The sequence below is a fragment of the Eremothecium sinecaudum genome, chromosome II, assembly GCF_001548555.1.
Source record: "Eremothecium sinecaudum strain ATCC 58844 chromosome II, complete sequence".
Taxonomy (NCBI): domain Eukaryota; kingdom Fungi; phylum Ascomycota; class Saccharomycetes; order Saccharomycetales; family Saccharomycetaceae; genus Eremothecium; species Eremothecium sinecaudum.
Window position 1 is genome coordinate 1361659 of NC_030893.1, and position 13259 is coordinate 1374917.

General features: G+C 40.3%; 4 protein-coding genes across 4 annotated transcripts; 3 read left to right on the plus strand and 1 right to left on the minus strand.

The window, feature by feature from the left end:
• Positions 1-2300: 2300 nt before the first annotated feature.
• On the plus strand, positions 2301-6203 carry AW171_hschr2903 (HBR192Wp; the record flags this gene model as incomplete). Its single annotated transcript, XM_018130600.1, has 1 exon — positions 2301-6203. The coding sequence occupies one exon, from the start codon at positions 2301-2303 to the stop codon at positions 6201-6203; it is 3903 nt and encodes a 1300-aa protein (XP_017986089.1).
• A 985-nt stretch (positions 6204-7188) lies between these two features.
• On the plus strand, positions 7189-8802 carry THI20 (trifunctional hydroxymethylpyrimidine kinase/phosphomethylpyrimidine kinase/thiaminase; the record flags this gene model as incomplete). Its single annotated transcript, XM_018130601.1, has 1 exon — positions 7189-8802. One exon carries the CDS (start codon positions 7189-7191, stop codon positions 8800-8802), a length of 1614 nt encoding a protein of 537 aa, XP_017986090.1.
• Positions 8803-9378: 576 nt separating this feature from the next.
• RPN4 (stress-regulated transcription factor RPN4) lies at positions 9379-11790 on the plus strand (the record flags this gene model as incomplete). The annotated part of the gene is made up of 1 exon (XM_018130602.1): positions 9379-11790. The coding sequence occupies one exon, from the start codon at positions 9379-9381 to the stop codon at positions 11788-11790; it is 2412 nt and encodes an 803-aa protein (XP_017986091.1).
• Positions 11791-12150: 360 nt separating this feature from the next.
• Positions 12151-13050, minus strand: AW171_hschr2906 (HBR195Cp; the record flags this gene model as incomplete). The annotated part of the gene is made up of 1 exon (XM_018130603.1): positions 12151-13050. One exon carries the CDS (start codon positions 13048-13050, stop codon positions 12151-12153), a length of 900 nt encoding a protein of 299 aa, XP_017986092.1.
• Positions 13051-13259: the final 209 nt, after the last annotated feature.

Consider the following 13259-nt stretch of genomic DNA (forward strand, 5'->3'; position numbering starts at 1 on the left):
GAAGCCGCAATTGTATATCCCTTTAGCCTTATTATATTGTTTTCCTTTTCTTTGCGTTCGAATAAGATTTTGGACTATTTCCCCTATGAGTTAATGAAATGAAATCTAGAAAGAGCACAAATTCCAATCACATGACGGGTCGTGTCGCGGCGGTGAACACCACGTGATAGTCACGTGATATAACGGTGCCAAGCTTTGCTGATTACAGTATACGCTTTGCCTTGAGTAGAATAATGAAGCATTGTTCAGTGGAAAGGAACTTAACAATGATAGGAAGGTGACCTCGTAGCAGCAAGATAGTATCGTACAACATCTGAGATAAATGGAGATCTACCCTTTCAATTACCGCTAGTTGCTGAAATATGAACATTACCTTCTACATAATATGGACTAGAGACGATCTAAAATAATTACGTAGGAATTTTTTTATGGCGGGCATGTCATTGAAATCCGAGACAAACCACTTGAGCGGTTACCTGTCCCAAATTTGCAGAATACCTTAAATAGAAGTTGGAGCTATGAACCTTTGTAAGGTGGACATCCGGGGACTTTAAACGGAGCAGCACTTGGAGCTGCAGTGATAAGATACATTGAGCTGCATATTAGAAAATGGTACAAATTGGCAAAATCGCATTTAACAAGTTTGAAATGGCAGGTTTGGTATGGTGGATGATTAATTATAATGAGTACGTATTTTGCAACAAGTGAAGATCCAATTGTGCATTGTGCCGCGTAACGTATGGGGATGATATCCATCAGACGGCTTGGAACGCCAGGCTTGATTGTGAAGTGGTTAAAGGCTATGAAACAATTTCTTGCCGAGAACCGCAGAACTGCAATGCTCAACTAATGGATTTTTTGATTTATTGCTATCCAATCTCACTGTCCAAGGATTGATATTGCAATGCCGAGCTGCTTGAATCAAGAAACCCCGCTCGTCATCTCATGCCTTTTTGCTGTCATGCATATTATAAATATAAACATGAGCCCCTATTTACCTACAGTTAAGATTTTGAGTTGGGCCGCGAAATAAGAATGATGACAGTAGCCATGTGACGATTCATACTTGAAAGCTTAGTGCCGTTGCAACAGTCTTGGCACTGATATATCGTGGATCATTACAACCGTTATCTTCATTTATATATTGACAGCGGAAGGTTTTGGTTGGATGATAAACTGCTGTAACGATGCACTATTTACAAGCCGAGAAATCGTGGTTTACTAGGTTATTAAATCTCGCGGATATAATAATCTCATGTCGGGTTCTGACTACAGTGACATCAGCGTCGAATGACATTATCATTAAAAAGGACAAAGAGTCACGATCCAGGGATAAATAGTCACGATCGGGGCCTCTTTTTATGTTCACCTAATTCGCTGTTAGCAGGTGTTTTTGTTCTACATTGGAGCGTTAAAGCCTTAAAGGGTTAGCACAAACCAACAGTACAAACAAGCTTGCACGTTTTACTGGCATTCAAGTCTAGTGTCATACAAGTTTGTAATGGGGTTAAATAAATACGTCAAGTTATTTACGTCAAGTTATTTACACTTAAGTTCTCTTGAAGTTGTATTGCTAACTACTCCTTCGGTGGGGTAAAGGCATTGAAGGGAACACGTTCACACCGTCACAAGTACATGTGGTAAAGGATTAAAAAGAAAGTATCCTATTGTGTGGGATACCAGTTCATCCTACCATAAATTTTTTTTTAGTTGGTTAGTTAATATCATCAAGGCGGTTCGCGTTTCCTGTCAAGTAAGGGGCTGTGATAGTACCTCTGGAAACCCTAATCTTGTGTACACTATTAGAAAGTTTAACAACATTGTCCCCATAAAGAATACGATTTCTCCACTTTAAATCTAGGACACTTAGTTTAAACTTACAAATTCTAACTTAATATTTGTTGAGCTATTTTGCGAAATTGGTGTTATTTTAAAACGCATTAAAATAAACTAGTGAGAAGTAAAAGTTGAGCTGTTAATCATCGCATAGAAAACATCAACTAAGTTCTCAAAACATATTTTCAGTATAAGGAGCTTACTTAGGGGTAATCAGAATAGCAGTTTCGGTTCAAGGATCATATCAAGCTTGTCTATTTTTTTCTGATTAACGATATTTGAAGCAGAATCACATTCTACTTGTTTAATACAGACAGAGCTTTTTACCAAATTCTAGTTACGCTAGAAGGGATTATAATATAGAAACTTTCGAAAGTTTTAGCTTTTGTCAGGTTATGGGTTTCTAGTTCATCAAGTTTATTAATTCAATATAATACTAGCACTATTCGTTGTCACAGAAAGCAATGAATAACGAAAATCATCGTGAAGCTGAGCAGTGCAATCAAAATAGTACTATAAGCAAACCTTTACTAAGGTTAAAATTATTGGATTCCCTACGTCATGGTGATTTCTCTAAGTTATCGCAATTGCTTACTTCTAAGGATTTTGAACCATTAGATAATGCGGATGTTCAAGAAGTTGTACAGTTAACACTTCATTATGCTGTACAGGTGGCCCCTTTTACACTAACGAGGGAAATTGTAGCGAATTGGATACCAGAGAGACCAAATGCTACTCACTCATCACTTGTAGTATTGGACATTAATAAGCAAGATTCAGATGGTAACACGCCATTACATCTTGCTGCTCTACAATCAAGAAGCGATGTCGTACAATTGTTAATGAGCCACCCACAGATAAATGATTGCATTCTGAACAATTCTCATCTACAGGCCATTGAAATGTGTAAGAATTTGAACATTGCACAGGCTATGCAAATAAGCAGAGCTAATTATGTTGGAGAAATTGCACATGAATTTAGATTGGCATTTAATAATAGGGATTTTGCTCATCTTGAGTCTATATTGAGCAACCCTAGGAATGCAGAGCTGCTTGATATTAATGGAAACGACCCTGAAACTGGTGATACTGTCCTACACGAATTTGTGAAAAAACGCGATGTGATAATGGTTCGTTGGATTATCGATCATGGTGGTGACCCCTTTAAACGAGACAAACGTGGCAGACTACCGATCAATTCTTTTGGAAAGGGACCATCTGATAAAGATCACACTGTATCCGAAAATACTAAGAGTGCGGTAGACAATGAAATAAGACAATTATTAGAAAAGGCGGCTAGGGAGCAGAGTGTTATAGATGTTACTAATAAGTTACATGAGCTACCGTCTTATAAGGGTTATTTGCGAAAATGGACGAATTTTGCTCAAGGTTACAAGCTGCGCTGGTTCATTTTAAGCTCCGATGGTACCTTATCTTACTATAAAGACCAAGACGATTCTATAAACGCTTGTCGCGGTTCCTTGAATATGTCCACTTGTTACCTACATTTAGATTCGAGTGAAAAGTTGAAGTTTGAAATAATTGGGGGAAGCAATGGTACCGTGAGGTGGCATTTGAAAGGAAATCATCCAATTGAAACGAACAAATGGGTTTGGGCGATCCAAAGCGCAATTAGAACCGCTAAAGACAGAGAAATTATGGTACGTGCATCATCGAATTCTGGTATGCATGATCAATCAGTGCCTGCAAAGACTCAACAGTTGTCGGTAAATACAGCAGGTGTTAAGACACACAATAGTCCGACAAGTGCTGCGGTGTCTTTTGGTGTGAATGATGCATCATCGAATAATGCTCGCAACCAGCAGTTGGGCTCACTCGTGCGTTCAAACTCCGGTTCCTCAGTTTCTTCTAGCGACGTTGAGTTGAACGATAATTTGACTGATTCTGGGAAGCAGTACGTTACTAAAGTCAAGCAAAATAGACTACACGTAGGCATTCCTGGCGCTTCAAATGTACAACCACAATCGGGTATTGATGCTTATATTCAGAAGCCTTTTGCTCAAAACTTCTTAGCTGAAGACTCTAACCTCTCTCCTGTAACGTTGGCATTCTCTAATAATTCTTTGACTTCGAAGCTTGAAGACGACTATGAGGACAATGAAGATGAAGGCGAGGAGGGCGATGAGGAAGATGTTCTTGATAGAGGTTCGCAAGGAGGATTTCAAAATGATGAAGATGAAGACCTGAAAGTAAACTACGGTCCATTTGCACAAGAATTGTCTATTTTGCAGCGCTCAATCATCATTGAGATTACGGCCTTGAATGAGCTTCTGGATGATTGTGGTTCTGTTACTTCGATTTTACCTACCGCTAAGAGATCGTTACATACTATCAGCAAGAATTTTGCACAATTGAATAAGTTGGCTGACAAAAGAGATCAACGCTTGGTGAAAATGCTCTCAAAACAAAGAGACATCAACAATCTATGGATCAAATCGGTCAAAGAGTTGGAAATGGAACTAATTGAGAAATCTGAGAAGTTGGCGGCAATGGATAATGATAAGAAGAGTTTAAAGAAAATGCTACAAAAGAAACTAAGTGAAGTTGCGGTAGTTTCAGAATCTAATTCGGATGGAACCAATTATTCTGAAGTTGAACATACGAGAGAATCAACTAAGCAATTCGCAGAAATTGTTGAATTTATCAAGTGTAACCAATCTTCTGATGAAGACGATTCTGACATCGACGAATTCTTTGACGCAGAAGACCCGGACAAAATTGATCAGTCTGCCAGCCTCGTTTCTTTTTCGCAGCATTTGACGTCAGTTCGTTCTAGTATGACGCCATTACCTCCATCGCAATCTCAAAAACTAGCAATAGATTTAATTACGAAGGACCTTACTACACCAAGAGACCTTGCTGGAAAAATCCCTGCTGAAACATCGGCAACCGAAAGTGGACAAGCAGAGGTTGGGAGAACTGTGTCTGTGCCCCCTGCCATGGAATCAACACAAGTAATCCAGGAAATCTCTGCAAACACTGGTGTTACCGAATCGGTTACAAAATGTCCACCTACTACGGCTGTGGATCACCTTCATGGTGGGCAAGTTCCGGTCACAGATGTTCAGCGTGTTGCACAGTATATGATAGATTCTGAGGGAACTTACCTTGGTTACGAGGATGGTGTGAGGAAAAAACTTAACCTGGATAAGGATGAGCGTCCAAAGATAAATTTATGGTCTGTGCTTAAGTCGATGATAGGCAAAGACATGACTCGTATGAACTTGCCCGTCACTTTCAACGAACCAACGTCTTTGTTACAGCGGGTAGGTGAAGACTTAGAATATAGTGATCTATTGGACGCTGCCGCTACCTTTGAAGATTCTACGTTGAGATTGTTATATGTTGCAGCTTTTCTGTCTTCTTCTCATTCATCAACCATTAAGCGTGTGGCAAAACCGTTCAATCCGCTTTTAGGGGAAACATTTGAGTATGCAAGACCAGACAAAAACTATAGGCTTTTTACTGAGCAGGTGTCACATCACCCTCCTATTTCTGCTACTTGGACTGAGTCTCCAAAATGGGACTTCTTTGGCGAATCATATGTTGACTCCAAATTTTACGGAAGATCTTTTGATATTAAACATTTGGGTTTGTGGTACCTAAGATTGCGTCCCGACAATAACGACCCGGAAGAATTATACACGTGGAAAAAACCAAACAATTCAGTTATTGGTATTCTAATTGGTAAGCCAGAAGTCGATAATCATGGTGATGTCAAAGTTACGAACCACACTACTGGCGATTATTGTTTACTACATTTTAAAGCTCGCGGCTGGCGCTCTGCTAACGCATTTGAAGTCAGGGGCGAGGTTTACGACGCCAATGACGTCAAAAAATGGGTATTGGGAGGCCATTGGAACGATGCTATTTATGCGAAACGGGTTATGAAAAATAACGCGACCGAGGATCTCAATCTTGATAGAGTCAAGCGTCGTCGTTCAATAACGTCCGCTGGTCCTAGCTATGATGGCCATAAATTTATGGTATGGCATATCAATGAGAGGCCAGATTCTCCGTTTAACTTAACATCTTTTGCGATCACATTGAACGCGCCACAACCAAGTTTAATGCCTTGGATAGCACCCACTGATAGTCGTCGGAGACCAGACCAAAGAGCTATGGAGGATGGCAGGTATGATGAGGCCGCTGAAGAGAAACGTCGTGTTGAGGATAAGCAGAGGCAAGCACGTAGACAAAGAGAAGCAGAGAATATTGTATACCAACCAAGATGGTTTAAGAAGACTACTCATCCTGTAACAGGGCAACCTTACTGGGAATTTAATGGCGAGTACTGGAAATTGAGGAAGCAACGTCAACTGGTCACACTGCCTGACATTTTCTAGTAAGAGCCTACTAATACAAGATTTACATAGTGAAGTCAGGCGATACTATCATATTTTTAGCGCTGCTGCATTTACATCCAGTCTAAGAGGGATGGATTAGGCTGCGAAGCAGGTCGGATGAAAATAAATAGGAATACAATCATTTGATATTAGTTTTTGTATTTGTGATTATCGACCAATTAGCGATATTCCAACCTACATAATATAGTAGTGAATGCAATGCAAATCAGACCAAATCAGACAAAACCGTTCTTCGTTCTTCTTCTCTTCACCAAAATACAAAAACACAACGGGAAACATATGGGAACACTCGCACCTAGTAACAAATTAGAAACACTTCCCTCTTCCTAGACAACCACTTACTTAATCATGACAAAAAAATTACAGCCGCTCTGAATAAAATTACGTACCTTTCATACAAGAAATGGTACAGGAAACTAATAAGCAACAAATGCGCAACACGGTTCGGATTTTTTGTTCCATTCAAAAAAAACATACAAGGTGACATCTTTTTTTTGTATATTGCCGCTAGGTTTTTAAGCGCATATAATGATAAGAAATCAGCGTATCAAGAAAGGTATCAAGAAAGGTGTCAAGAAAGGACTCAAACGTGGATTTGGTCTTTACGCTAACAGGCGAACGTACCATTACTTGAATCTTTTGATGTCACTTTAAAGCTTATAAACTAAGCAGCCTCGTATGCTGTGCAGAGCTTTCTTCTGGGCGGCTATTTCTTAGGTAGATTTCTTGTAAGTCGATTGCGTAAAAATCCACTATCATCTGATTTAAAAATGCACATAGCAATAATCAAAATGCACATAGGAATAATTCAAAATGCACATAGGAATTAATTCAAAGTGCTCATAGTGGAATAGGAATCAATTACCGACGAATTTGTTATTTTTAAACGGCTAAAACTCAGCCGGATTGTGGTACCAACAACTTTATATCCCAACGACAATTAAGCAGAAATAAAGCAGAAGAAATGACATCAGACATCTACGTTAAACCCCCATCTACATTGAAAACTTTCACTAGGTCTGACCGAGTCCCTGCTATCTTAACAGTTGCGGGATCAGACCCCAGTGGTGGAGCTGGGATCGAAGCCGACGTAAAAACAATTACTGCACATGGCTGCTACGCAATGACGTGCATTTCTGCTCTCACCAATCAAACACCTAGGGCGGTCCAATCAGTGCAACACATTGACGGAGCTTTTATAGCCCAGATTTTGAACGGTCTTTTCACAGATATGAGAATAGACGTAGTTAAAACTGGAATGCTAACTGATGTTGCGGTAGAAGAGCTAATGCATGCGATTCAGACTCACAACTTCAAAGGTCATATGGTGGTCGATCCAGTAATGGTTGCGAGTAGCAATGCCGAGCTTGCCGATTATACTAAAATCAGAGCTGCCTCCGCCTTGTATGGCAGAGCAACGCTGGTGACTCCAAACATTGTTGAGGCATTTAAATTACTCGGAGATGAGCCGACCCCCTTGGCTTCAGTAGAAAACATGAAAGACCTCGCACGTCGTTTAAAATCTAAAATCCTTGTAAAGAACTTGTTACTCAAAGGTGGACATGTACGTTGGCCGCGTGATGACGGCTCTTATTACGTCACTGACATACTATTGTGTGAATCAGGTGAGATATTGGTCTACACCTCGGACTATATTGAAACAAAACACACTCACGGTACAGGATGTACCCTAGCATCCGCAATAGCCGCTAATCTCTCTATTGGCTATTCTCTAAAAGACTCAGTTCACCGGTCTATAGAATACGTGCAGCACTGTATTAAACTACAGCCAAAGATCAGCCCTACTTTCTACTCCGAGAATGGACCTATTAATCACTGTTACGAACTTTATTCTCCCATTGGGGTGAAATCTCTCTCAGATGTTCAATGCAATGTTCTGGCAGACTCAGCAATAACCCGCCCTAAATACAAGACCCTGGAGGACCTACTGCAAGATCCGCTAATCAAACCCCACTGGGAAAGTTATATTCACCATGATTTCGTGAATCGCATTGTTAGTAACACTTTACCCGCGGATCGGTTCTACTACTTTTTATCTCAAGATAAAGCGTATCTCCTATCTTACTCGCAGATCGTGGCTGTTGCATTTAGTAAAGCCCCGACAATTCAAGATATGCAAGATCATTTATTTACCATTAAAGAAGTACTTGACGAGCTGAATCAGCACGGATTGAAAATGAGGACTTTATTTCCCGAAAAAGAAAATGAACCGCCGATCCAGCGTAACAACGCTTTTCACCAGTACATTGGCTATCTCCGAGATATTGCCAAATATGGTACTTGGGAACAGATTTGTGTTTCGTTGATGCCATGTCTTTTCGGCTATGGATTTGCCGCCCAGTATTTTAGCACCCCCGAAAAACTCGTAGTTCCGAAAAAAAGCTGTTACTATTTATGGATTCAGTCCTATATCAGTGATGAGTATCAGGCTGGGATAGACACAGGTCGCAAGCTCCTTGAACGTATCCTATCTGAAACACAAAACCATGATGTTTATGTTCGTATCTTCGCTGATATTTGTAAGCTCGAAGCACAATTTTTTGAAGCCTGCATGTAACAGTGGGTCATGAATAATTCGTTTCAAATCCAGAATTTCCCTACAAGGAAGTATAATCTGTAACTAATATATGTCAAAAATACATATGTAACACTCCTGCGTTCTTTCATATTCCAGAATATTACGCCGTAGATCACAATAAACGTAAACCCAAACACCGCACCTGTAGATCCTAATTTTCATCTTCGCACAGATTTTCCTTTTTAGGAATGCCTGCACTAACGCTCTTTAACCCCTGCGGATTTGTTGTTTCACCATATGTAGGTTTCGCCAATCGATAAATCTTTATTACAAGCTAACTCAAAAGCAACTAACAACTTAGCCAGATAAACGGTTCCCAATTTTTTTTTTCTAATCTTTATATTCACTATCGGTGAACCGCCTTCTAGTACGAAAAGATTTCATCCCAGTAGTCACTAAGGTGAACTTGAACAATTAACTTCAATACCGTTCAAAGGGGTGAAATCAGCTACCGTTTTTTTTTCTATTTGCGCATAACATTAATTACAAATACCCATTGAACCAACAATATTGCTTTGTCATACATAAAATTAAAGGAGAATACAACTGAACAACATGTCGACAGCAGAACTAGAATGGAGAAGGAGTTTGGCGGATGTTTTGGATGATGAGTTGAATCGGATACCAGACCATTGGAATCCTACAAGCCACTCGAGCCGTTCTCTGGAAGATCTGTTAATATTACCAGCTCATGACCACCAGGAGTATCAGCTTTCGAGTCCAATGTTTCACTTTACGAATAGTGGAGTGGGAAATGAGGCACTTGTTGCGGCCAGCAACTTCTCGATGATGTCTCCTCTAATGGTTAATAGTGCGCCTATGATAGACGATACAAACTCGAGCTATGCTGCGTTTTCAGAGGGTCCCGGCACAGCCAACATCTTCAGCAAGTATGCAGATCCAACGCTTACGACTACACATGCTAATGGGGCTCGGAAGAAGGAAGCCGAAGCTCAGGCCCCTGTGCAGCAGCAACTTCAACAACAACAATTACAACACCTACAACAACAACTTCAACAACAGCTGCAACAGAAACAGAAACAGCAATTGCTCCTGCTACAGCAGCAGCAGCACTTACATAGACAGAAACAACAATTACAACAGTTACAGCAGCAGCAGCAGCCGCAACAACAACAACAACAACAACAACAACAGAAACACATAGAGCAACAGCAACAACAACAACAATTACGACAAACACAACAATCACAACAATTACAACAATTACAACAATTACAACAACCAAAACAACAGCAACAACAACAGCAGCAGCAACAACAGCAGCAGCAGCAACTAGCACGGTTAGAGCAGCAGTCGCAGCCGATACAGGTTCAACTTCTGCAACAGCATGCGCAAACTAAACCGACTAAAACCCAGCTGCATGGTCAACAATTCCAGTTTGAAATCCAACAGCAGGCGCAGAGTATACGGCCTCAGATACCCCAAGCGCAGCAGATGCTGCTGCAATCTATTAATAGCAAATCGCTAACAAACACTAACAATACATGTGATACACCAGATCAGCCTACCATATCTCTAAACCATGTTATGAATGGAAAAAATCATTTTGTTCCCCGAGTGGCTTCTGCATGTGCACCTCTAACTGCTGCAAACACAATAAGTTACAATCAAATACTTCCAAGCAAATATAATCTTATGGAAGACCATCAGACAAGAATTGCTGAGCAACAGGAGATGGATCTACTAGATGATGAAGATTATATTCGTGACTATTATCTAGAGGAAAATGGTCATAAATTAAACTATTTCTGGCCCCTGCAAGATAATTTTAACAATTCTCAGGCGCATGCACGCCATCCCATGCAGCAGCTATTTGATCATGATTTTGACGACGATCTAAGTGATGATGACGATTCCAACTCGTTTGAGTTGCTAGCTGAGGACTACGAAAACCATAATGACCATGATAATGATGACGACGCTCAAATTTTTGATCGTACTAAGAATATAGATTTTAAGGCATCTGTTTCTGCATATTCGCGCCCATTGCTGAATAACGAGTCATATGTTGACTCAGACATGGCTGTCGATGGCATTAGTGGTAGTCTCGACGGTGATGATGATGATGACGATGATTCTTCAGTCTTCGATGGCGATGCCATATTTGAAAGTGATGGCAACCGTAAACCAAGTATGGTTATTTCTACTCAGAAGTTGTCAAGGGAACCAAACACATTTTTCAATAGAGGAGTTTCGCCTTGTTCCCCTCCTTCTACGATTGATACCATTGTGCCATCGGTGACCAACAATGATCCAGCTGTTCTAGTGTCTGTCCCTATACAAGTTCGCAAGGGCCTGAGAGCGACCAGGTCAGATACCGATTCAGGAACAACTTCTACGATCGCTACTACTAGCCAACCCGCAGCAACTACCACTAGTACCACTTCTGCCATAACTGCAGCAAGGACTAATAAAAGAGTGAATACAAATAGGCGGAAGTCCAACGGTGCTGGAATGGCGTTCCATCCTACAAAAAAGTCAACCGCCTCCACCTCTAATAGTACCACTAGTCCAATTAACTCTAATGAAAACACAGTCACCAATACGGTGGCAACTGTTGATGTGGGTGCTTCTGCCGGAATTTCTCCTGTTACCGAAAGCACCCCATCGCAGCATCAATACCATCAACAAAATGCCTCAACTAATGACTCCAATGAAGAGCATACTTGCCAATTGATCAATGCTGTTACCAAGCAGCCATGTCTCAAGAAGTTCTCAAGACCCTATGACTTGATTCGTCACCAGAAAACTATACATGCAGCTAAGAAGAAAATCTTTCGATGCTTGATCTGTATACAAGAGCATGGTACTGAGGGGTATCAACGGACATTCTCCCGTGGCGATGCTTTGAGCAGGCACGTTAAAGTGAAGCATGGTTTAGTTGGCGAGGAAGCCCAGAAAGTAATTCAATTTGCTAAGGAAAATGTTGAATATGTTGAGGCATGATTTGAAAATATAAAATGATCTATAACATCTAAGAAAGAAAAAACAGAATTGGACCTAGAGCTATTATCACCAAATAATTATACCGTGCATTTGCCATTGCACCAACATTGTTAAACCGGCAAGGAAGTAGTCCTCCACCTATTTGTTATTTTCTTTTTTTATACTTTTATTTTGTTTTGTTATTTGAAAGGAATTAAGAACTAAACTAGCATATATCTATACGTATGTATATACAATCGTAATAATAGTTGCAATGTAACTTACAAACGCTGTCCCGCTATCTTTATCTTGTCCAGCATGGTGCAAAACTACTGTGGTCGGCAACTACTACAATTCTGTTAAATTCTAGATTGACCACCCTTAAGCAAAACCCTCATTGCGGACCAGCTCAGCTGATATCTTGGCGGATTCAGGATCTAAGTAGAATTGGCGAATGAACTTCTTATTAGCTGGGTTTAATTCAATTACTAATGGAATACCATTTGGAATATTCAAGTCCTTTATTTCTTCGTCAGAGATATTTTGGATGACCTTCAAGATCGACCGAACAGTACTTCCGTGGCCAACAACTATAGCGCAGCCCCCATTACTTTTCAAAGATTCAATAATTACTTTATCTAGGAACGGTTTCGATCTTTGAACAACATCAAATAAAGATTCACTACTGGGAAGCTGGATTCCTGCGGCTTCTTCCGCTTTATACATTTGCTTTCTATTAGGTTCTTTAAAGTAGTATCCGGTCAAGCTACCTTTATCATCATGTTCGTCTATCATTTCTCTATCTAGGTCGGCATCTGGTGGTCTTCCAAGGTAATCTCGCCTCACAAACATGTAATTATCCTTTCCACATTCCTTTAACACATCTGGCTTCCTACGGCCTTGCCAGGAGCCGTAGTGTCGTTCATTTAGCCGCCATGTTTGTAATACGCGTAGCTTTCCCTTTTCAATGGTTTTCTGAATCAACTCTACTCCATCGGTAAGATTTGTCACTATATGGAAGTCTGGGATCATGTTCAATTCATCTGCAATGGACTCCATTGTTTCCTGTGTCCGCACAAGTCTTGACGTGAATCCCACTTGTGGAATAGCAATATTTGCATTTTCGCAGTATGCCTTAATCAATCTTGCTGATACACGGGCTTGGTCCCTGCCCTTCTTAGTCAGGTGCGCATCTATCCAGCCGCAGAAGATGTTCTCATGGTTTAATTCAGACTGGCCATGGCGTAATATAAATAATCTAAGTGTATCACCTTCCCCCATTTTATAGATGAGTTCTCACCTATAACCAATTAATATTATCTAACCGTTAGTCTGGTTCATGCAATTTGTCCTTATAAGTAATATACTACCAATTAACATTTATTGGGCATGTGCTCATCACATGAGTTCCGAGCTTCGTAATCTTAAATGAAAAAATAAAAAAGTTCTAAATTTAAAGGATGCTCAGCAGGAATTAGCTAAGACATACA